At 41.6% G+C, this 25,936-nt stretch overlaps 1 protein-coding gene across 1 annotated transcript in view; it reads right to left on the bottom strand.

Annotated features, from left to right (window-relative positions):
- Nucleotides 1-621: 621 nt before the first annotated feature.
- The window catches only part of DLG3 (discs large MAGUK scaffold protein 3), a 3,698,230-nt gene continuing 3,672,915 nt past the window's right edge, over nucleotides 622-25,936 (bottom strand). The window contains exon 22 of the mRNA XM_044057417.1: nucleotides 622-809. Within this exon, the coding sequence (XP_043913352.1) occupies nucleotides 622-809 (188 nt within the window). The remainder of the gene's footprint in view (nucleotides 810-25,936) is intronic.

A 25,936-nucleotide genomic window follows, 5' to 3' on the forward strand; every position in this document is an offset into this window, starting at 1 on the left:
CTGGAAAAAAGCTATGCCCATTTTTTGGAAAACTGTTCCATTCTGTCTGTAGTGGCATTACAACAACTATTAGCATCTTTGTTTATCCATTCCATTAGGACCTCATTATAATTCCATACAAAGCAAGTGCTTAAGTACTGACCAATAATGTCATCACACCTGTACAAACTTTAATCAATGCTAGCATGATTTACTCACATAGTCAATAAGGTACCCATAGAATTATTAACCACAGAACTGTTTCAATACAAAGTGCTCTATCTGCGATAAGAATGAAAAGGAAACACTGCATATGGTTCTGTAACGGGCTACATTCCTCACCCTCTGCCCTCAAGTTTTTAAAATGCCTTTCCCTAACAACCCCACAACTTCAAAAACAAAACTTTTCAAGTACTGAAAAAGGAACTGTTTTCTCAAGATAAGCTGCTTTACAATAAATTAGCAAACTAACCACTCCCTTAGATAAAAAACATTTAAATGCAGCACTTATGCAATGGCCAGCTTCCTCCCCAAATAGTTAAGCAAGAGTGTAAATACTGTACATAAACAAACAGATACAGCATGTCACAAAATACTAGAACCACAAAAAAATTTGTACAATACAGCATCAGTTCTCTGATATCAGTGTGTACTTACTCTTTCAGCAACTGTCCGCACAGACTGAATGCTCGTCCCATATAGATTGTCGTTAAACTGCCCTGCCTCGATAAATTTGTTATCTTGGATATCCTTTTCCATCTGTTCTCGAGAAGTAACAAAGTGATAATCTTGGCCATCAACCTCGGTTTCTCTTCGTGGCCTAGTAGTGTCTGCAGCAAAGAATAAACTACTGTATTAAAAATCTGCAGCTAATGAGCAGCACAGCTCTGACATTATTTACATGTTTAGATATGAACAAGTGAAACAGCATCTGAATGAAGCTTCTTCCTTTGTTTAGGCACACTGTAATCCAAAATGATAACATGTTGGATTGGAGTCTAACAGCACTGATTAATATGTCAGTATGGTATTCGGACGAAATGCTGTTCGACACATTCAGGTGAAGTACACATCTTGAGGTACACTGACACTATTGTGATGTGACCTCCAGATTGAGGTCACTACAGTCTGGGTTTCAACTACTGAAAATTGTATAACAGTGAGTAAACAAACTGTTCAACAGTTTTCTTTAGGTTTTACTTTTCATAGTTAACTGCAGGAAAGTCACAGTCCAATTAAATAAATGTGATGAATTACAACAGTTCTGAAATTTGATTTCTGAGCAGCAGTTACGTCAACATTACTCAAGTTCAGTGAAAGTAGACACTCTCCCTCTTTTGTAGAATATACTGGTTTGAGGCAAACCCAGTCAATATTTTTTTATGATCCTACTCCTCTCAGTACAGTATCAGTGTCTAGGAGCTAACTCCGTAAGAAGAGAAAACTGTGTGTGCGTACGTTTTATGACGTTTGTGATAACCTATAAAGGGTTACATGTAAGAAAACAAGTGAAAGAGCAGTTCTCCATCAACCTAATAAACAGAGTCAAAATATGCCAAAAGCAAATCATAAATACAAGCCTGCCTACAGAAAATCAGGCATATTCAAAATGTTGTGAGTGCACCAACAAGGACTGCTGAGCATATTATCAGAGCAACAATGGCTTGTTCTACTAGCAACAGAATATAAAGACATTCACATGTCTGGTATAGCTGTCAACAGATGTTATCTTTACCATTTCAGATAGCAGACAGTCAATACATTCATTAATGCAGTGAAGACAGCATTACATTGTTACGGGTCAAATAATACCAGACTACAGTGAAATACCAGAAGCTGCTCAGATTCATCTCTCCACTTTTTTCCCCTATTAGTAGGTCTAAGACGTCTGAAACAGATCAACAGGAAAGTCAACTAACTGCTGTGCCACTCTATTACAGTACTGCCCAACACTGTGACACAGCACAGATTAATAGCAGTTTAGCAGCCTCCCTCACATCCAACTGTTAAGTGTATCAGTGTCACTGGCTACAATAGAAATGTCACAACTCTGATGATAACTAAGAGTGCATAACAGTACTTTAAACCTCTTACAGGGCAGATGAGCTCAGTTTGCCTTACTGCTAAATCAGTTAACTCACAAAACAAACTTCATTAGGTTTTATGGCTCACTAAAGCTTGTAGTAAAAGTAAGATAAGGAAAAGAACCAACTAAATGGATATCAAATTATTCTATCCAAGACTGTTAGCTGCAAGGGAAGCACATTAAGGTGGACATAACTGATGGCTAACCTACTACCACCTTTCATGATGCAGCCCAGATTCCTTGGGACGATGGAGATCCTTCCCTCTGTTTTTTTTATGTAGGGACCCCTCTAACACAGACTGCTGCTGGTTCTTGAGGAAAAGTATAAAAGTTAGCTTCAAATGTCTTATGAAAGGGGCTGGGGGAGGATGGGAGGAGTGCTTGCCCAATTCAAGTTGAGACAGGATATAGATGTGCTTGCCATGCTTTTTGGGAGTGAAGACCTCTGCCTCCTTAAATGTCTCCATTTACAGGCATGCACAGATGACTTCTAGTTTACTGCGGACACTCATTTGTTTTTCTAACACCTTTAACACCTTTACTGAATTACTACTCAAGACACAAGCAAACATCCATTTATATAAAAGAAAATAAACCTTGCTAACATGTTCATGTTCACACTCACAGTAACAAACTTTATAAATTGCATACATTCTTTTATACAATCCTTATCAATCCAAATAAATTGCTCAATTCCTGCCTTCCCTTAAATCTTACTCCTCCTCCCAAACATTGTTCTGCATGTTTTTCCAATTTCCATTTTTTCTAAGCAACTTACTTCTACCATTTTCTAAAGATTCTACTTCCAGTTCTTTTACCTCTGCTACAATATCCACTAATTCAAACATTGTTGGTTTAGACTCTGAATTCCATTTTCCAGTAACTGATTTTTGGTAGCTACCAGAATTAAACTTAACAAGGCCTTACTAAGTCAAGGCAATTCAGATCCTGTACCTTAGCTCAAAAAATAATTTCCTTAGTTACACTCATTTGCTCACCAAGTATTTCTGACAGACTACTATTTGGGGAATTTTTAGTCTGCCAAATCACTGCATTCCCAAACCATATGTACCCAGTTACCTCTTTCTTTGCCATCACACCTTCAACATCTGCCACCTACCTGAGGACAAATTCTTTGGAGTGTGCTTGGGGTACAAAATATCAATGCAAAGACGTACAAGCAAAAATCCTAAATCTTCTAGACTTTGTTGTATATTTGGGAGCCATACATATGTCCTCCCATTGTTTCCTTGTGAACTGCTTAATAAGTCTCCCTTCCCAAACTTTTCTAACCTGCTCTGATTCCTTAATGTGCAATATTTTACATACCCGACTAATTATTCCTTTTTAACAGCAACTTGTGTTCGAGATTCAACTCAAAACTCTACCAGACAAGGTCTTTTACTGTCTCTGGCTTGCAGTCCAAACATCGTCTTGGCCTCTTCCCATCCTGTTAACTTTTTCCTCTCTAGTTATTTGCAGCCAATACCTTGATTCCTTTGCCATTTTTTTCCAGTAAATTCTAACCCCCCCTTGCCTCTTCTCTGCACCCTTAATTCCAGTCATCCCTAGCGGCAAAATCTCTCTCCTCTATTCTTGTGTTGGCTCAGTTCTTGCAATACTTTCTGCTATAACTGTAAATATGATATTCTGTATGACTGCTGTCATTCTTCTTAAGGATCTGCAGTCAAAATGCCACTCTCGCTCCTTATTTCTTGAACCCCTCCCTCATACTTCACCATTATCCCTTTCTACTGTATGTTACAACTTTCTGCTTGAGTTATGTATATGAGCCTTAACTGTGTATCTTTAAAATATCCTTTCAAATCAGGTAGTCCTAAACCAACTTGTTCTATTGGAAGGATCAGTTTATCCCACTTAAACGTAGTCCTCTTTCTCTCCCAAATAAAATCTTTCAGTTCTTTATTAATTACTTTCCCCAACTTCTCTAGTTGATAAAAATATGTCTGACCTGTATATAAAACTAAAGCGACTAAGAAGATTGTACCTTGCTATGTATACCCAAATACAAGAGCTTCACATTTCTCAGTTTTTGTGTTATCGTTTGTTTAGTCTCTTCCCACATATCCTTAGCTACCATAACAGAATAATTTTTAACCCATATTCTTAAATACTTCCTTTTATCATGTCCCATGAATATGGGGATTGCTGAAAAAATTCATGTGTTTTATTATGTTTCATTTTACTTATGTAATGTAATTTGTGGAGCTTTTCTCCCCGGGCCTCCGCTGAAAAGGGACCCGTGTCCAGTCGGACTTTCCCAGTTAACAAATGTAAAATAAAAATAAATAAAATAAATAAATGTTGGTATGTATTATTACAGCTATAGCCTTTGTTTTGTCTTCATTAATTTTACATACCGAAAAGACTTGAAACTGTTTCAGAATGTTTCACAATACTGAGATGTCCTTTTCTGGTCTTATGAGGTACAAAAGAACATCTGCAAATAAAGCCAACTTTTCTTGATTGCCATACCAATTATATCCTTGAATTTTTGAGTCCCTTGTTTTCTTTGCCAATGGCTCTAAATATAATACATCTAACAAAGGGGAAAGAGGACACCCCTGCTTGGTTCATCTTTTCGGACAACTTATCAGAGAAGAATCCTCCCACTTTTAATTTTGCCTCCAACTCCTCATATAGCCTTCTAAGTAACCTTACAACTGCATAAGGGAATGCAAATGCTTCCATTGCCCTACTCATAAAATTTTTGCTTATTCTGTCGAATGCCAACGCTGTATCAAGACCTGCAGGCATTCTTGTCTATCAGAGCATGTGAATACTGCTACTGATTTTCCAAACATGGGTACTGGAACCAGATGCCCACAGACAATCATCCAGATTGAACTGTTGTTGGGTTTTGGCTCAGAAGGGTATGCCATAATCTGAGTGTGAGGTGGCACAAAAAAAGGAAATTGGCTAGGCTTAAAACGAAAAAAATATGCAACTGATCCAATAGCTGTGAGAAAAATCACTTTTTACTGGTGCTTCTAGTACCTCAGCTGAATGCCTTCAAGGAATGACTTAAGCCACCACTCAACTCATTATATTACAAAGCTGTTCTAGTCACATGACATGTTCACAACTGATTAACACTGACTGACAAACAAGCAAGCCTCAAGGATCCAAACGTTAAATTATATAAAGTTATAAATATACCATTGTCTACTTAACATCTCAAACATAATACTTTAAATAATATTCCAAATTTAACTTAAATGTTAAACTTCACTAACAAATTCACACCTTTGGGTTGTGAAGTGCTGAAATTAAGAATAAATCTACTTTTCATCCTAAGGAGGCTATCAGTACCCCCCCCCCAGCAAGATATGGTCTTGCCAGAATGCTGAAGAAAAAATAACATCAGATCCTCCATGAACTTTATGAAAATGTTCAGCTACTTATCCAGATTTCTATTTTTGGTATCATCCAGATGCTCAAGAATTCTTTCACCCTATGTTTTGTTTGCCCTAAGTACCATTTAATAGGAGTACAACCATATCCCACAACATGTACCACCCCACATGAAGTGCATGAAAACCTATCCAAAGAATGAAAAAACTTTCCATTAATTTTCTCGCCTGAAATATTCCTTATTCTTGCACAAACCACACATCTACCACAGTGGAAAGACCCTAGCACAGCTGAAACCCTCATAGCCCTTTTATAATTTAACAATTCCTTCAAATTCAAGAACCTGCCAAAAGAAAACAACTTTATCCGGAACAATTCCCTCAACTGCTCATCATAACTAAAACCTGGCCATAAATCACTTACAATCCTCCTTAATGTCTGAGAAAAGGGTGAATATTTAGTCACAAAAAATAGTACCCTATTATTTATATACTCCTTCTAACTGCTAATATGGTCAGTACCTCTGAATCTATATCAATTTCTATACCCAGCACCTTTTCTCTGGCTTTTCTCAAGATGTTCTGTGGGTAACCCCTCTCAAGTAGCCTTTGCTTAACTTTTATAAGTACCCTATCTACCATCTGAGAAATTACCTTAAAATGGCAAGTGAGAGCATTTAGCCTAGTACTTACCTAGGCACCTGTAAACCCTTAAGTAGACATCAGAGTTGGGGACTGCAAAAGTGCCTCAACAAATCAGATTGTCTTGGCTTTCATAGGTTCATAAGTTGGTACTAGGTTATCAGCCCTAGGGCCTATACAAGCCTAGCCATAATTCCCTGGATATTTCTTCCCACAATATTTACTTCCCTGGACCCCTGTCTAGCAGGGTGACTGACATGATCCACGGGGTGAATTTCCTATCTCCCATCCAATTGTCAAGGTTCCTTTTGAAGAGGGCCAAGGAGGTGCTCTGCTTGACATGTATGGGCAGTCTACTCCAGAGTATGGGGAGTTTCTGGGTCAGGAACCTATCCCTCCAGCATGTTTTGTTCATTGTGATGACAGGTTTAGATCCCTGGAGCGTGTGGCTCTGAGGGATTGGGATTTCTTTAAGTGGAGCATGTCCAACAGCTCAGGGTTTGACATGGCCTTGTATGTTAAACAGAGATCGCCTCTGAGTAGACGATATGCCACAGAGTATAGCTGGAGTTTTTTTTTAGACGGTCAGCTTAGGGCATCTGCTTTAGGCCTGTGATTCTTTTAGTGAGGTATTTCTGCAGCCTTTCCAGCTGTTGCAGATATCTTGTGAGGTACATATCAAATGGGGCATTGTACTCTATAATGGGTCTAATGAGGGACTAGTACAGTGGGACAATGACCTCCTTTTTTCTGGATGAAAAGCCCTTAGTGATGAGGTGTGCCACATAGGATTTCCTGACTGTTGTAGCAATGTGGTTATCGAAAGTGAGACCACTGCCCACCTGTGTCCCAAGTCTCTCATCACACTTTCGGTGTTTAATGTACTGCTACTTATGTGGTAATTCATGGGTACATGTTTTTTCCCAAAGGGGGTAACTATACATTTCTTGGCATTAAGCTTGAGCCCATGGCTCTAGCACCAAGCATCTTTTTCTGTAAGGCCCTTTTGTAGAATATCCACATCATTTGGGGATTCAATAATGGCTCCCAGTTTGCAGTCATCTGTGAACTTTGTTAGCCAGAGTCCCTTAGTGTTGGCCTGTACTTCAGAGAAGTAGATGCCAAACAAGAGCAGTCCCAGGACTGAACCCTGAGGTACTCCACTTGTCTGGAGCTGGATTTGGAGTTGGCCACCTTTACAGTCTGGGTTGTCAGTAAGCCAGTTGGCAGCCCATTGAGTGACGTAGGGATTTATGCCCAGCTTAGTAAGTTTATCTATGATTCCAGAGTGGAGGATGGTGTCGAAGGCCTTGGCGAGGTCCAGATAGCCTGTGTGGACCGCCTTACCCTCGTCCACAGCTCTGGAGACTGATTCAAAGAAGTCAATCAGGTTCAGGAGACAAGATCAGCCCTTCATGAACCCAGACTGGGTGGGGTCCAGTGTTTGAAGGTTGACAATGTCTTTGTTTCTAAGTTCCATGATAATGCGTTCCATGCCCTTGCACATCAGGCTCTTCAGACTGATGGGATGGTAGTTCCCGGGATCCAAGATGGATCCCCCCTTGTGGAGTGGGATAACTGTAGCTGTGCGCCACTCAGTGGGTATTGAGCCTGAGGTGAGGCTATGATTAAACATGACACTCAGGTGAGGTGCTAGTTCATTTTGTAGTTCATGTAGTACACAGCCCGGGCTGTAATCTGGTCCCATGGATACTGTATTCTTAGCTTTGGAGAGTGCGGTTTCTACCGGTGTGGACCCGATTACTGGAATTTGGCAATCTTTTGGTATTGAGATGGGCCCTTTAGTTGGCATTAAATCGATCTGCCAGGATATTGGCAATATCCTTGGGATCAATATATTTAATGCCATTCTGCTGTAGCTCAGAGGAGATCTGAGCATTGCCATTTAGATTCTTGACATAACTATAGAATGCCTTGTGGTTGTCTTTGGAATCTTTGGCAATTTTATTTTCATAACTAGCTTTGGAGGATTTTATGAGGGATCTCAGCTTCTTACTGAAGCTGGTAAGGGAGTTTCTTGCATCCTGGGATTTTCCTCTTTTCTGCAACAGTTTCTTCCTTCTGTTGTGTAGTTTTGTTTATGGCAGGGGACTACCAGATTGGCTTCCATTTTTTGGAGGAGAGCTTCTTGGTTCTATTTGGGATGGCACAATTCATGCACAAGTGGATGTGCTCGTACAGTGCCTTAGTGTAGGATTCAGCAGTCGAACTTTCAGCTACAGTCTGCATGGGTGTCATGACGTTTGTCACTTCTGACTTGAGTAGCATGAAGTTGGCGTTGGGAGAAGTTTTTTACGGAGCTTTCCTTCTTGGAGGTGGGGGTGGGGGTGGGATGTGGATGTCAACGGTGATTAGCTTATGGTCAGACCTGACCAATGAGGGGGTGATCACTGGTGTGGAGTATTTATCTCCCATGCTGGTAATGACCAGGTCTAGGATACTGGAGCCCCTGGTGAGACAATGGATTAGTTGATCCAGGGTGTTGGAATTTCTGAATTCCAAGAACCGTTGGGAAAAGGTGTTGGTACCAGAGTAGTTTTCCCAGTTAATGGCAGGGTAGATGAAATCACCCAGTATTAGGGTGTTTGGTTGCATCTTAATATTTTCCAGTATGTTTAGAAAGGTGTAGTGAGAATCTTGGTGCATGGTGGGGGATTTGTAGCAAGCTACAATTTGGATTGCAGTCTTACCTAGTGTTAGCTGCACCTGGAGAATTTCAGATGCATTGTGTTGGGCAACTAGCCTGGAGGTGTGAATATCCTTGGTGAATATGGACACTCCTCCACCTTTAGTGTTTCGGTCTTGGTTTGGTGGCCAAAAAGTGTGGTAAAGAGTTGCAGCCTGGTATTGCAGGGGTGCTCTCTGGAGCCTTGAACCAGGTCAACATGTTATCAACTACACTGGATTTACTCTCGCTCTCTCTGGTGGTTTTCTTTTTACTTTATTACTGGGGCATCCATGGACAACTTAACAGTGGTCCTGGACAAGACACGCAGCTATTATCGGATTCAGAAAAACTCTCCACTTAAACTTAAAGGTCTTCTGGCAGAATCTAGCAAGATGGGGATAGAAGGTAACATTGTGCTCCTCCTTGAGGAAAACAAATACAGACTATGAAAGTTTTTGTGCAGGACTTGCTTAAAACAAGTCAAGCATTTATTAACTTTACAGACTGCCTCCTATACGCTAAAGTGCAAAATCTCCTCACCTACAAACAATCACAAAACTTTCTCCAACAAAGTATTTACCTATAGTCTGGAAGTAAGGCTGAACCTACAGACTAATGACACTTGGTACTCATACTGACAGTTTATTTTCCCATACCGTGGCAAGAAAGAACAAAAGATGCTATGGACACATCCTTCGTACTTTGCAAATGTCCAGGTGGGAAGTCATATTCCCAGCCTGGAGGAGAAATGGTGAAAAGTTCTAGGAGCTGGGCTGTTTATCAGGTCTTCTCTAGCAAAAGTCCCAAGTTTTATCACTATTACAAATTAATAAAATTAGTCTATCTTGTTCAGAACCTGCTACACCAGAAAATATAAAAGGTCATGTTATTCAGTCTTTATTTTAAATATATACTATCTGGTTCAGTAGTAGTTCTGTATGAAATAAATAAGATTATCAATGTAATTCATTCACATACAAATATATTAAATTTACCAAATAAAATATTCAGACAGAAATAGATGCGCCACCATGAACTCTTAGTTCTTTCAAGTTAACTAATCAGCCCAACAGCTGGCTCAGGAGAACAACCTATTCAAAAAGGCACATTGCCATTGCCGTGTGAGAAATTCTACAAGGAAGGATTAAGATATCTATGAAGGATAGCTGTTGATAGGTAAAATAACAATGGATCTAATGTAAATTTTCATTCATTCCTCAACATATGGGGTTCAGATCCGATCCGCAGATCTTACTTGGCTGCTGTTTCACAACTCATGGCTACAAGTTCTGGAGCTCCTCCCTTACCCTCATTCTCGCTTGCTGCCATTGTGAAAGGACATGGTCTACAGCTCTCGAGTGTGTTTGTTGTCAGAATATGATAAACTATTAATTTTCTTCTTTCTATCATATAGTTTTCCTCCCTTTACTTTTGTACCTACCATTGGTAGTTTCTTAATTACTATCACTGGTAATTGTACAACTTTTTTTCTGCTTACTGTTTATTGGTATTTTACCCCTCTCTCTCCTATGATGTTTTTGGTATTTTTCTTACTCATTACGAGTATTTCCTATTACCATAGCTGGAATTTCTTTCTTTTTTTCCTCTTACCATTTTTTAGTACATTCCAAATACCATTGCTGGTAGTTGTATTTTTCTTCTGATTGTATTACAGGGGAAAAAAAAAAACTTCACAGTCAAAAATTTTTGTAACTAGTAGTAGTGATTTTTCTCTCAGCTTAATTATATCTTTCTTGTACAGTACTGTACTTGGCTATTATCACGGTCGACAAACCGTCAGGATTTAAAAAATGCAGCAAATGCAGACATAAGATTCCACTGTCCGACACTCATAGCCTTTGTGTTTACTGCTTGGAACCAGAGCATTTGCAAGCTTCATGTTCCATATGCAAAGCCTTTAATCTTAATCCAAGGGCTGTTATAGACAGGAAGAATAATTGATCCTCAAAGGGCTTCTTCAGTTGGCCTTCGGAGAGTCACTAACTACAGGTCAATCCTACAGGCATGAGGAAAAGGAGGCAAAAAAAGAGGCCTTCAGAGCATCCTAGCTCTTCTCAAACTTCTTTCGGATCAGACATTGGAGCCTCGGAAGACGACTCAAAAAACTTCAGATCCAACACAAAAATCCTCAGATCTGATTACTTCAGACACCAGATCCATCTCTTTGGATCCGACAAATTCAGAATCCAGGTGTCTACCAATAACAAGATATGCATCTTCCATAGATCCCATTTGCTTCTCAGCTCCCATCACTTTTCCTGGAAAGATGCAGGTCTCCCTCCATTGCCTCCTCCCATTCATCCAAAAGTGTCATTGAAGCAGATGTGGACAGAATGATGAGGAAATTTCTTTCAACACAAATTCAGATAGGAGTTTTCTCGGCTCTCACCCAATAGGTCAGACCACCTATATTTGTACAGCCCCACCAATTCTGGCTCCTTCTCCGATCCGTCCTTCGGTTTTGGATCCCTTGGATCAGAGACTCCTGAATCAGTCTGTTTTGGATCTGAAGATGTCTCTTTCTTCGAATCAGATGTCTTCTCTGACAGTGCCGGCTCTGACCATTTCAGAGAAAGACGTCTCAGACCCAAAGCTTTGTTGTAGGCTCCGAGGGGTTAAGTGTTGACTCTGAAGTTCTCTCTGCCCCTTAGAGCCTTGGCATTCAATAGCATGGCTCAGACTCCTGCCTTGGGTGCTGTGTCTTGAGATCCAAAGGAACCTTTGGTCCAGATGCATACCTTCTCGGTGTCGACCGTTTCCCTCACCCCGGGACATTCTGCCTTTGAGGTGGTAGAGAGAGTGTTCTCTTCTACAGATCAGATGGCTCCTTCCCCCTTGGATCTTCCTTCTGTTTCTCAAATGTCTTTGTGTTTTGAGCCTCAGCATTCTACTCTGCAGGGACAGCCAGCCCAAAGTCTCCAGGTGGCCCCACAGGGCATTGTCTCTTCCGATACTTCTCAGGAGTATCCCACCAAAGAAGTTCCTAAGAAGAGGAAGTGCAAGAGGAGGCACCTCTCCTCAGAAGTCAGTCACAGAACATACTGATTTTGATGAGGGGAAAGGGTCCCCAAGATCACCAGCTGACGATGTCTCATTTGGAGACATTTGAGAGATCGATGGTCTACCAACAACCCTTCTCAAGAGGAATCGGTATCCCTGGAGGCACTTCATACTGGCCCATATGCTTTCTGGGTGACTCCACCCGCTGATGAGCTCATTGATTTGATCTCTCAGCGGGTGTGGAAGGAACCAGATTCTACACAGTCGATCCCCTAGAGACCAGACAGGATCCTAGCACCACCAAAGGGAAGGGAATTTTGGAACAAGAGAGTACCAGTGGGTGGTATGGTCATTGCAGCAGCCACCAAGAATGAACTTTTGAAACAGAGTTCTTCTGTTCATTCCCCTAACAGGGAATCTATGGTGATGGACAGGTTTTGGAAGAGTGTGTATGCATCAGTGACTTTTGCTCTCAGGTCCATGAATTACTTGGAGCATTTTAACACATTACAGAGGGATTTGATAAAGGAACTTTCAAAATCCCTCTCAGGGACTAGTACTGCCAAGGTAGAGTCTTCTGTTGCTTCACAGTTACCGACCCTTCAGTCTATCTCAAATTCTTCTATGAGGCTTATTTCACATGCAGCTGAAGGAGCCTCACGGGTTCAGGCATTTCCATCTGGAGGCATGCCTGGATGCAAATGTGTGACTCTGTGCAGCCCTTCAAGACATTCTTCAATACTCCCTTTGACAGAAGCTTGTTATTCTGCCCTAAAGTGAAAAAGACACTCTCCTGGTATGAGAAAGATGCCAAGATCCTTTCTGCAGTGGGAGTATGTTTTCTGAAACCTCAAAGAATCCTTTCCAGGAATCAATGAGGTGGTCAAAAGATGTGTTTCAGGAAATCCCAGGGTCCTTTCCATGATCCCCATGGAGAGAGTTCACCCAGGGGCAGAGGGGGGGGGAGCTCAAATGGTAGACACTGCCCATCAGGCAGAGAAGGCTTGCCAAATCAGGGATCCAGAGATTCTTTCTCCAAGAGACCCTATCAGCGCTCCTGAAAGAAGGCTGATTGCACTCCTCTGGAGGCAGTCAAGGGGTCAATTATCCCTGCACTAGCGAGCCTGGCAAAATATAACAAAAGATATTGTGTGCAGAGGATTATTTCCAGAGGCTATACAATTCCTTTTCCCTACTGCCACTGCTACAGAACAAAATTTCCGACATTCCATCCAGTCAGAGGAAAGCACCAGCTTTGGAGATTCAAAACCTGTTAGAAAGAAAGTCATCCAAGAGGTCCCTCCATATCAGAGAGGGTTCAGAACTTACTCAAGACTCTTTTTAGTGCCAAAGAAAATAGGGGGCTAAAGACCAATTTTAGATTTCATCATTCTGAACAACTCAGTTCAGCATACCAAGTTCTAGATGGTCATGGTTCAGTCCATTTTGCCTTTCCTGCACAAGGACAACTGGATGTGCTCAACAGATCTTCAGGACGCTTGCTATCATATAAAAAAGAACAGATGGTCCTGGAGATATGTATGCTTCCAGCTGGAGGTCATTCTTTACCAGTTCAGAGACTTTGGTCTCACCACAGCCCCCAAGTTCTTCATCAAATGCATGGCAGTAGTAGCAACTCACCTCAGACTGCAGGGATTGAGTGTTTTCATATCTAGACGATTGGCTCCTAACCAACTCTACCAAGCATCTGCTGATAGCAGCTTAAAGCTATGTGCTCCAAATTTGTTCCAACTTAGTCATCACAATCAACCATAACAAATGTCAAATGCAACCGTCTCAAACATTAGAATTCATAGGGGCTATTTTCAATGCATCAGAGTCAGTCCCATTGCAGAGGCTTCAAACCATTCATTCCCAAGTCAGAAGAATTCCAAGGAACACAGTATTGTCAGCCCAAAAGATATTGCAGATCCTGGGATTGCTATCTGCAGCAATTGTACTCCTTCCTCTTGCAAGATGCCACATGAGGATTCTTCAGTAGATGTTAGCAACTCAGTGGCCCATTTTACATCAAACTATGCCCACCAAAATCAGCATAACTCAAGTCTGCAAAAAATACCTGTGGTGGTGGATTCACACAGATCAGATATCACAGGGTCATGCATTCATTCTCACTCAGCCCAAGGCCATAGGACCACGGACGCTTCCAAGATTGGGAGGGGTGCATTTCTTGGGGAAGACTTTTCAAGGCACATGGTCCCTAGAACAGGTCAACCTGCATATCAATGTAGTGGAAATAAGAACAGTACTCCTAGAGTTGCAGACATTCCAAGACACTCTCCCTTCCAGGACTATTGCAATCCAAATGGACAATACATCTGTAGTATGGTATATCAACAAAGGAGGAGGAACCAGATCTTACCCTTTGTGTCAACATGCTTTAAGAGCCTGGCAATGGGCAATCTCTTCAAATCAAAATCTGAGAGCAACACATATACCGGGGAAATCCAAAGTGATAGCAGACAAGTAGAAGAGGTCCCATTTTATTACCTCACAAGTGGTCTCTCAATATAAATATGGCAGAAATGATGTTCTGCTAATGGGGCCAGCTATGTTGCGACCTATTTGCATTTCCCCTTAACAACAAATGCAGCATGTTCTTTGCCCTAATCCCTCTGCTGTGTAGTCAACAATTTCCCCCAGTTCTCCTTTATGTTTATCCCTCAATCCCCAATATTTCTACAGAAAGCATCCCGATTGAAGAGCAAAGTCATCGTCATTGCTCCTTATTGGCCTTGACAAATTTGGTTCCCCTTTCTTTAGCCTCATCTAGTCTACCCACCTTGGATTCTGGATCCAATTCCAGACCTTCTGTCTCACCAAACAGATATAACTCACCCGGACACAATGGGCCTAAAACTAACTGCACGGTTTCTCCAATTACATTGACAGCCAGACAACCTAAGCTCTCTTCTTCAGTACTCCACATTATTTTATCTTCCAACCAATCTTCCACTAGGAAGATTTACAAGAGCAAATGGAAAAGATTTGTACTTTGGGCACAACAAACAGACATGGACCCTTTCTTAGCACCTATATACACAATTTTTGAATTCCTGGCTTCCATTTTTAATGAAAGGGTTTAGTCTCTCTACAGTCAAGGTTCAGTTAGCTGCCATTTCCAGTTTTCTTATAGGAGCTGATAATTCTACTCTGGCTTCTTCATGTCTTTGTAAAGCCTTTATAAAATAAGCCTTTCTACTCAAACCACCCTTTAGGGACCCTAACTCCACCTTTGGATCTGAACTTAATGTTACAAGCCTCAACTCAGGAACCATTTGAACCGGCTATAAAATGTAATTTGAAATATTTGACTTGGAAAATTATTTTTTTTATAGCCATAACATCAACTAGGAGAGTTTCAGAGCTTCATGCTTTATCCTTTAAGCCTCCTTATTTAAATTTTTCATAAGGATAAGGTGTCTTTAAGAACCAGTCCTTCCTTCCTTCCTAAGGTGGTGTCAGGATCGAACAATCAAACTATTAACCTTCCTGTATTTTTTTCCAAATTTTGCAAACAAAGGTGAATACATTGTTACTTATTAGATGTTCACAGACAATTGCGTTTTTATATTCACAGATTGGAGAAAATTAGAAAAACACAGATTACTTGTGTCTTTCTCAGAAACTAGATTGGGTCAACTAGTTTTGAAAGTAACTTTATCAAAATGGGTGACAGACTGTATTTCATTTGTCTACAAAAATCTTGATCTGGGCATTGCCAAAGCTGCTAAGAACACATTCAACCAAACCAGGTCCATAGCAACTTCGTCAGCCTTTCTGTCCAGGACTTCCTTGGATGACATTTGTGCATCTGCAACTTGGCCCAATCCTAGTACCTTTATTACTCATTATTAACTGGATCTGGTCTTGAGGTGAAGAGTGACCTTTGATTCTACAGTACTCGGGAGTATCCTTCCATAGAGTCCCCCCAGGATTCAAGTAGCTGGGTATTCTGTCCCATATGTTGAGGAATGAATGAAAATAGACATCATCAGATAAAGAAATTATGTACTCACCATAAAGTTCCATCTGTATTGCCCATTTCCATTCTCTCTCAACCGCACTCCCTCCAACCCCCTACCCCTTTCTCTTGAGGACTTTAGGAAGAATGAGAGAACATTAGAGGAACCAAAGTTCCTTCTATTTGAGCTCCATTTAGTGGCTTTCCATCTTAAAGCTATAAATTTATTCCATCATACATAAGAAGCTGCAAACAAGATCTGGGGAATGAGGGGGACTGCTGCATTGTGGATAAATGAGGCGCTGGAGACATTGTAGTATCCACGAGCTGTGAAACAGTGGCCAAGTCTATCTGAACCCCATATGTTGAGGAAGAATGAAATGGACAACACAGATGGAACATTATGGTGAGTACATTACTTCTTTTTGTTAATTTTTTTTACATCCATACCAAACTCGGAACTATCAGATAATAAATGTCTGATTTTTTTATATCTAAAATAAGAAGTATTAACTACAAATGGAAATAATTACATCTATTGTTTTGACTGAAAATATGGATATTATGGATATTATCATTATTGAGTTAATAACCCAGCCACTGGGGATGCACAAACCAGTGCATTTCTTCGTGCTGGTCCCAAGCCCAGATAAATGGGGAGGGTTGCATCGGGAAGGGCATCCGGCATAAAACATCTGGCAAATGAGATATGCGGAAACCAATAGAGATTTACATACCATATTGGTCGAGGCAAGTGTTAACAATGACTGCCACCAGTACTGTTAGTCAACAGGGTGCTGGCAGAAATTGGGCTACTGTTGGCTGAAGGAGGAGAAGGAGAAGAAGCGGGCGAAGGCAGGGAGAGAGGAGAAAGGTTAGGAGTGTGGTAGTGAGGGTAGGAACTTTGAATGTTGGCAGCATGACTGGTATAGGGAGAGAGCTGGCGGATATGATGGACAAAAGGAAGGGTAGGAACTTTGAATGTTGGCAGCATGACTGGTATAGGGAGAGAGCTAGCTGATACAATGGACAAAAGGAAGGTTAATATATTGTGTGTACAAGAGACCAGGTGGAAGGGAAGTAAGGCCAGGTGTATTGGAGGTGGGTTCAAATTGTTCTATCATGGTGTGGATGGGAGGAGAAATGGGGTAGGGGTTATCCTGAAGGAACAGTATACCAAGAGTGTTTTGGAGGTGAAAAGTGTCGGATAGAGTGATGTTTATGAAGCTGGAAATTTATGTTGTAATGATGAATGTTGTTAGTGCATATGCTCTGCAAGTTGGGTGCGCGATGGATGAGAAAGAAATATTTTGGAGCGAGTTGGATGAAGTGGTGATGACTGTACCCAAGGGTGAGAGAGTGGTGATTGGAGTAGATTTCAGTGGGCATGTTGGTGAAGGGAACAGAGGGGATGAGGAAGTGATGGGTAGGTATGGTGTTAAGGAAAGGAATGCAGAATGTCAGATGGTAGTGGATTTTGCAAAAAGGATGGACATGGCTGTGGTGAATACATGTTTTAACAAGAGGAAGGAGCACAGGGTGACATACAAGAGTGGAGGGAGATGCACACAGGTGGATTATATCCTATGCAGGAGGGCCAGTTTGAAGGAGATTGGAGACTGCAAAGTGGTGATGGGGGAAAAGTGTGGTTAGGCAGCATAGAATGGTGGTCTGTAGAATGACATTGGTGATCAAGAAGAGAAGGAGGAGTGTGAGGGCAGCACCAATGATCAAATGGTGGAAATTGAAAAAGGGTGACTGTGAGGTGGAGTTCAGGGAAGAGTTAAGACAAGCATTGGGTGGCAGTGAAGTGTTACCGAATAGCTAGGCAACTACAGCAGAGCTAGTAAGGGAGACTGCTAGAAAGGTGCTTGGTGTGACATCTGGACAGAGGAAGGAGGACAAGGAGACCTGGTGGTAGAATGAGGAAGTACAGGAGAGTATACAGAGAAAGAGGTTGGCAAAGAAGTGGGATTGTTAGAGAGATGAAGAAAGTAGACAGGAGTATAATGAGATGAGGTGCATGGTAAAGAGAGAGGTGGCTAAGGATAAGGCGTATAGAGAGTTGTATGAAAAGTTGGACACTAAGGAGGGAGAAAAAGACCTGTACCGATTGGCTAGACAGAGGGACTAATCTAGGAAAGATGTGCAGCAGGTAAGGGTGATCAAGGATAATGAGGGAAATGTACTCACTAGCGAGGAGAATGTGATGAACAGATGGAAGGAGTACTTTGAGGGGCTGATGAATGAAGAGAATGAGAGAGAGAGAAGGCTGGATGATGTGGTGATAGTGAATCAGGAAGTGCAAGGCGGAAGTAAGGATAGCTACGAAGAGGATGAAGAATGGAAAGGCTGTTGGTCCAGATGACATACCTGTGGAAGCATGGAGGTGTTTAGGAGAAATGGCAGTGGAATTTTTAACCAGATTGTTTAATGAAATCTTGGAAAGTGAGAGGATGCCTGAGGAGTGGAGAAAAAGTGTTTTGATACTGATTTTTAAGAATAAGGGTGATGTGCAGAGCTGTAGTAACAATAGACAGATACAACTGATCAGTCACGGCATGAAATTATAGGAAAGAGTAGTGGAAGCTAGATTAAGAAAGGAGGTGATGATTAGTGATCAGCAGTATGGCAATGTTTGCTCTGAGACTGTTGATGGAGAAGTACAGAGAAGGTCAGGAGGAGCTGCATTGTGTCTTTGTGGACTTAGAGAAAACATATGACGGGGTGCCTAGAGAGGAGCTGTGGTATTGTATGATGAAGTCGGGAGTGGCACATAAGTATGTAAGAGTGGTACAGGATATGTACAAGGGTAGTGTGACATCGGTGAGATCTGCAGTGGGAGTGACAGATGCATTTAAGGTGGAGGTGGGATTACATCAAGGATCAGCTCTGAGCCCTTTCTTATTTGCACTGGTGATGGACAGGTTGACAGACGAGATCAGACAGGAGTCCCCGTGGACTATGATGTTTACAGATGACATTGTGATATGTAGTGAGAGTAGGGAACAGGTTGAGGAGACCCTGGAGAGGTGGAGATATGCTCTAGAGAGGAGAGGAATGAAGGTCAGCCAGACTACGACAGAATATGTGTGTGCGAATGAAAGGGAGGATAGAGGAATGGTGAGGATGCAGGGAGTAGAGTTGATGAAGGTGGATGAGTTTAAATACTTGGGATCAACAATTCAGAGTAGTGGCGAGTGTGGAAGAGAAGTGAAGAAGAGAGTACAGTCAGGACGGAGTGGATGAAGAAGTGTGTCAGGAGTGATTTGTGACAGACGAGTACCAGTAAGAGTGAAAGGGAAGGTCTACAAAAGGGTAGTGAGACCAGCTATGTTATATGGGTTGGAGACCGTGGCATTGACAAAAAGGCAGGTGTCAGAGCTGGATGTGGCAGAGTTAAAGATGTTAAGATTTGCAGTGGGTGTGATGAGGGTAAACAGGATTAGGAATAAGTATATTAGAGTTTCAGCCCAGGTTGGACAGTTTGGAGACAAAGCCAGAGAGGCGAGATTGCGTTGGTTTGGACATGTGCTGTGGAGAGATGCTGGGTATATTGGGAAAAGGATGCTAAGGATGAAGCTGCCAGGTAAGAGGAAAAGAGGAAGGCCTAAGATAAGATTTACGGATGTGGTGAGAGGATATGCAGGTGGTTGGTGTGACAGAGCAAGATGCAGATGACAGGAAGAAATGGAAACAGGTGATCCGCTGTGGTGACCCCTAACCGGGAAAAGCCGAAAGAAGAAGATCATTATTGAGTTAATAATTACAAGTGACTTTTTGGTACTAGTGATTTCTAGTTATATGCCTCATCAAACATATCCAAGTGATAGGGCAGGTGAAGGGGTATTAATTCTTGTCCAGACAATGTTCATCATCTTTGGACTTAACCATTATGGATGCTAAAATAATCAGTATAAAACTCAAGCATAGCTCCTGCTTATTGTCACTGGTGGGCTTTTCTCACAGCCCTAATTTAATCCAGTGCATGCAGACACTGAGTTCCAGTCCTGAGAATGGAATGGCTAGGTATTTTTGTTTTTATTTTTAAATAGAAAGCAAAATTACACTACAGAGTATTTTTTTTTCAGTCTGGAGAGGCTGCAGTCCAGCGGTCTAGTGCCATAAGCTGACCCTGGAACCTGCAAAACCACTACAGTGAGTACAATTACTACCATTGACTCATTGCCAATAGGTCACTAAAAAATCCTAAAAAGGGATGTCCCTGAGCTGTGCCTACATTGAAAATGTAATAACACAAGCTTAAACTGATCATTACAAAGATGCAAATTCAACTAAGTGTAGGCTACTTACCCAGTGACCTTTCTAAATCAGTGGAAGGTTAGTGTCAAGCTAGCAGTACTTCAGAATGCAAGGGTTCAAATATGATTTAAGGGCATGCGAATAATAATGTTTTATTAAATTAATCTGAAACGTCACAGTCTTTTGAGGTAATCTCATGCTCTGGAAAATTTAAGAGCCAAAAAATTAAAAGGAGGAAATTAGAAAGACTTCTGTCAGCTGACTAAGATGCATACCTATTCCTTTCAGGGATACATATGTACATCTAAATTCATCAGAAAATATTGACTCCACAAACAGTCAAATGTCCCATAAAATCAGCAACTACACATATGATGCAAGCATAAGCAACTAAGACACAAACACAAAGACGGTCTTCTCTGTGCCTTGAGATCTGCACAACAGCACCAGTCACACAACCATCAATTCTCTGCATCCATCATAAAAGTAGTTAACTAACATACTAAAAATACTTTTCCAACTTTAACATTAAAAACATAACAGCTAAAAAAAAAAAAAACCTACTACATGCTGCTTTGCGCGCAACAGTAAAATAACTGCATTTATGTGTTTCTTGCCTTCACACCCCCTTGCTTATATACACCAACTCCAGGGTTACACAACCACAAGTGCAGTGTAATAACATTGCACCACTGTCGACCAAAGCACAAACATTTCAGAAGCTGATTAGTAAGAAAGTCAACTAAAAAACATATTGCACTGCAGGTTGGTTGACCTACTGAAGTGCAACAATATTTATCTGTTTATTTAGCTTCCTAAAATAAGGCATTGTGCAATTGAATAACAGGAAATATACACAAAACATACTCAGAGATGACATTAATGAGTAAAACTGCAAGGAGGGAGATAAACATAAAATAAAACAGAATAAAAATACTACTCAAATATTCAACCATTCAAACATGGTGAATGTGTAACAGTGAGAAGCAAAAACCCTTTTTTTTGTACCGCTGAAAAGGAATAGGTATGCATCTTTGCCAGCCTACCTAAAGAAAGACTATGAATCACTTGCTATAGTCAGGGATAGTAATAGCTTCCACAGAATGGATGCAAACCAACAAATGGCACCCTACAAGACCTTACAAAGCCTAGTGTGTGAAAAAAAAAACGCAACTCCTCATGTTATGACCTGAGGGTGACTTTTGAAAGCACAGGGCTTCAGTAGTTCCTTAATGAAAATAGGGTCCGTGCTGTGAAAGGCATACCAGCTAAGGATCAAGATTTTAAATAGACACCTGGTGGCATCTAGCTGCCTGTGCAGATCTCACAAAAGTGATGCAATACAGCTGCAATCAGAAGATCCAGATAAATGCTTGGCTACAGGATTCTGCACAGGTTGCAGATGAGCCAATTCACCATCAGAAATCCTGGGATAAAGGATACTGCACACAAATCTGAGAATTAGATGACTGGCATGTGAACCACAGCTGCCAAGTCTTTAGAAGGCATCAAGTGTTTGATCTGGGAAACATTCTTCCACCAGAGATAAAAGTTCTTGACTATAGTTGGCATCTAGTCCAAGTGTGAACCTGCCATTGAAACCGCTCAGATTTTGGACACTAGACAAATTCCAATATGTTGCTCCCACAGGTTATTAAGGAGAAAAGGAGAAAAATGTCATGGACAAACTGTGGCACAAAAAACCTAACCCAATCTGGTGTATTTTCAGTCCTTCTTTAGCATATGGGTCTCAGATAAGATCTGGTCTCGGCAATCTTCAAGTTTTGACTCCAGTGCTCAGGCTCCTCCCCTACCCATAATCCCTTGTGTAAGAAATGAGCTACCCCAGACCTTTTTCATCGCCATCAGTGCTTGACAGGTTTTTGGTGCTCATGAGTAGTTTTTTGCTTAAAGAGAGAAATATATTTTAGAAAAGTATTTAATCTTTTTTTGATCTCTCCCTTTTTCTTTTATGCTGCAGTTTCCTCCCTTTTTTATCTCTTACATAAAGTTAAAAAAAATAGTAGTAGTAGTACTTAAGTTGTAGATTCTATCTCCTAATAGTATACAGTTTTTGGCCTTTTAGACTATCCTCTCCTCTCTTCTGTGCCTTAATTTTTGACTGGACATTATGGCTGATAATCCCTCTGGACTTAAAAACTGCGTAGCTTGTTCGCACAAAATACCAAATATGGGCGCACATGAGAAGTACATTTATTGTCTGGGGCTTTCTCATTTCTATGTTGCCTGTTCCATTTGTGAGACATCTGGTCAAAGAGCTATCATAGAGAAAGACAAATTGATTTCAAAGAGTCTCCTACAGCCCACCTCAGAAGAGAAGCCCTCTTCAGGATTGGGGAAGTTTGCAGCTGCTACTTCTTACTCTTTTCTTTTATCATCAAAAAAAGCCTGATAAATCTAAAGACAGTCACAAAGAAAGGAGAAAGAAAGAAAGAGACAATCTACAAAAAAGAGATACCTGGATCAGACACCCTCACATGCATCACCAACTAAGATCTCCAGACCGTTGAAGCCAGCTCTCTCTTCAGATCCAATAATTATCGGATCTGTAACTCTGTCCAGGTTTTCCCTGGATACTATTTCCCCCAGGCTCTGGTCTCCAGTCTGGCAGAATAGACTACACTATTCTCTGAGACCTCCTCCTTTGACGTCATCTCTGAAATCAGCTAGATTTTCTCAGTCTCACCGCAACAGACAATGACAGGATAAGGTATTTCCTTCAGATCCAAATCCAGTTGGGGGTACTCCCAGCTCCAACTACCACTGGATCTAGAAGAACCATTTCTTCCCTTCCTTTATTAATGGCTCCTTCTCCAATCCGATCTAACTCTTGCCCAGGGCAGACCTGCATTGGAGCCGAGGTTTCATACGACTTCTAATCCGATGAGTTCTCTGATGAAGTCAGGGCCATCAAAGTCTCGGAGCAGAAACATCAGCACTAAGTCCAACAGGGTGGGATCAGAGGCCTTTAAGATCCTTTCCATCCTCTAGGGGCACTGGCGCTAGACAGTTCATTTCCAGGGACAGCCTCAGATACTAGCTGTTTGGCTTCTAGGGATGAGCAACCTTTGAGAGTTTCAGTTCTGACAGCAATGCTCCCTGAATCAGTGTTGAGCTCAGCGCCTTTTGAGAGCGTACTCTCTACACCTAGACAAAGTTCTACCTTTTTGGAGCCAGATCCTCCCCTCCCCCCAGGACTTCCCAGAGTCTGCAGCCTGCTCTCCTGGTCAGGATAGCTGTTCCTGAGAGCCTCCAGTCTGTTCTCCCAAGGGTGAAGATATGTTTCAGAGTCATCCAGTGAGCAACTCACAGAGGAGATTCACAGGAAACAGTCTAAGAGGAGACACTTGGATTCCCCTGTGGAATCCCTGCCCGCTGACACTGACTTTGATGAGAAAAAAAGGCTCTTTCAGATCCCCCTTAAGGATGTCTTCATTCAGAGAGATTCTAAAACTTCTTAGACATAAAAGGGGTTTGGTCCTCCCAAGCACCTTTTTCTTCAGGTTTTCGGTACTGTCCATCCACCAGAGTCACATGCATAGGGCATGTTCATGAAGCATGTCTATGCCTCGTTTACTTTTTCTGTAAGGGTGCTTAATTACTTGGCACACACCAGTCATTTCCAGATATATTTGACAAAGGAAATCTCCAATTCTCTCCCAAGAACCTTGACTGTAGAGGAGAGAAATTCATTGATTTACAGCTGGCTACCCTACAGGTGCTATCTAATGCTTCTATGTACCTCATCTCTAATGCCACAGATGAGGCATTTAGGGCAGCTGGGCACACGCATTTCCCATAAGATAACAACCCTGGATGTGGCTATGAGATTTCATGGAGTACTTCAAGACATCCTTCATCAATGCCTCATTTGATGGATCAGCCTAGTTTCACCCCAAAGTGAAACAGACCATCTCAAGAAGTGAGAAGAATGGCAAACTTCTATCTGCTGTAGGGATCAAATTCTCTAACCCCTCAGAAGACCCAGTCCAGAAACCAGGAGGGAGAAAAGAGAATGAGGTTTCATAAATCTCAGGACTTTGCATCTGACTCTTCCGAAGAAAGAGCTCCCAGAGGCAGAGGGGAAAACTCTTATAACAGAAGTTACCCGAAGGACAGAGGTGGTCCACAAAACCAAAGATTCAGGGGTACCTTTTTGGAGAAGCCTTTCCAATGCTCTTGAATGGTTGCCAGACTGTTGCACTTTAGAGGCAAGTTGGGGGCACTTATCCCTGTACTCAGCAACCTGGACAGTCATCACTCAAGAAAAATGAGTGTGGAGGATCATAGCCAGGGGCTATTTCATTCTTTTCCATACCCTTCCTTCATGTCTGTAAAGAATTCTCAATGTACTACCTTAGCAAAAGGAAGAATGTGATTCAGAAATAAGGAAGCTTCTAAGAAACAGTCATCTAAGAAGTTCCTCCAGACCATATTCTTTTTAGTGCCAAAGAAAAACAGGGAAGGTCAATTTTGGACTTAATTTGCTTGAACAAGTTTATGAGGTGAACAAAATTCTAGATGGTCACTTTTCTGTCCATTCTTCTATTACTGAGAAAGAATGACTGGATGTGCTCAACATATCTCAGGATGAGTATTACAACAAGATGGACTGATGCTCCAGGAAGGACCTTTGCTTCCAGTTGGGGGCCAGTCATTACCAATACAGAGCTCTGCCCTTTGGTCTCACCACAGTCCTCCAGGAGTTTACCAAGTGTATGGCAGCAGCAAATGATCATCTATGACTGCAGGGTTTCAGGTATTCCCATACTTGGACTATTGGCTCATCACCTCCCCTTCCAGGAATCTACAAGTTAATTACAGGGACTCCTTGTTACAACTGCGCACAGACTGGGGATTAAAGTGAGTTTAAAAACGTCCAAGCTAGAACCAGCCCTGTCTCTGGAATTCACTGGAGCATTTTTGGACACAAGACTTCATATAACGCATCTTCCTCAAACAAGAATCATATCTCTTCATCAACAAGCTCAAGAAGTCTCATCTCACCAGCAGCCACTAGAGAGACTAATCTTCATCTTTTAGGCACCATGACATTAGTACCACTAGCCAGATTCGACATGTGTGTTCTTCAATGGTCTCTGGCAGTTCAGTGGTCAATCAAAAAACATGCCTTTTCTAGTGAACATTTACAGAGCTCACATACAGTGGTGGCTATAATCTCCACATTCTATGGGAACATCCTTTCCATTCTTCCTTTCCCTCAAGCAACAATAACCACAGACGCTTCTAAAACAGTATGGAGACATTTTATAGGAAAGACAGTCCAAGGGTTATGAGTTACAAACAGAGGACATTTTTATATCAGTATATTGGAGATGACAGCAGTTCTCCTAGCACTGCAGCCTTTTCAGGACTCTCTCCCGCTGGGTGTGAGATCTGTTAAGACAGACAACATAGCAGTAGTCTGGTGAATCAACAAATAGGGAGGAAACATACTTTTCCCCTTGTGTTGAGAGGCCATGAGAGTGTGGAAGAGGGTGAGATACTCTCTCTCTCTGCTTTCTAACAGCACTGCATATCCTGGAGAGATCCGATATACTTGGGGACACACTGAGCAGATCCATTCTGCTCCTTCACGAGTTGTCCCTCAATCCTTTAGTAACACAGCAAATTTTCAGTCGATGGGGCTGACCTTGCTGAGACCTCTTCATCTCACCCAACATCAAATACAGCAAAATTTTTTGTTTTAATTCCCCAACAGGGGAGAGTCATCCAGAGATGCACTAATGCAACCTTGGGTATTCTTTCTGCCTTAGCTCCAATGCCCCTAATTCCCAAGTTTCTACAGAAAGCATCTGCAGTGAGCATCACAGTTATCCTCATGGCCCTAAACTGGCCTCGACAAGTGTGATTTC

Source organism: Protopterus annectens, chromosome 15.part0 (assembly GCF_019279795.1).
Source record: "Protopterus annectens isolate FY-2018-M chromosome 15.part0, PAN1.0, whole genome shotgun sequence".
Taxonomy (NCBI): Eukaryota; Metazoa; Chordata; order Ceratodontiformes; family Protopteridae; genus Protopterus; species Protopterus annectens.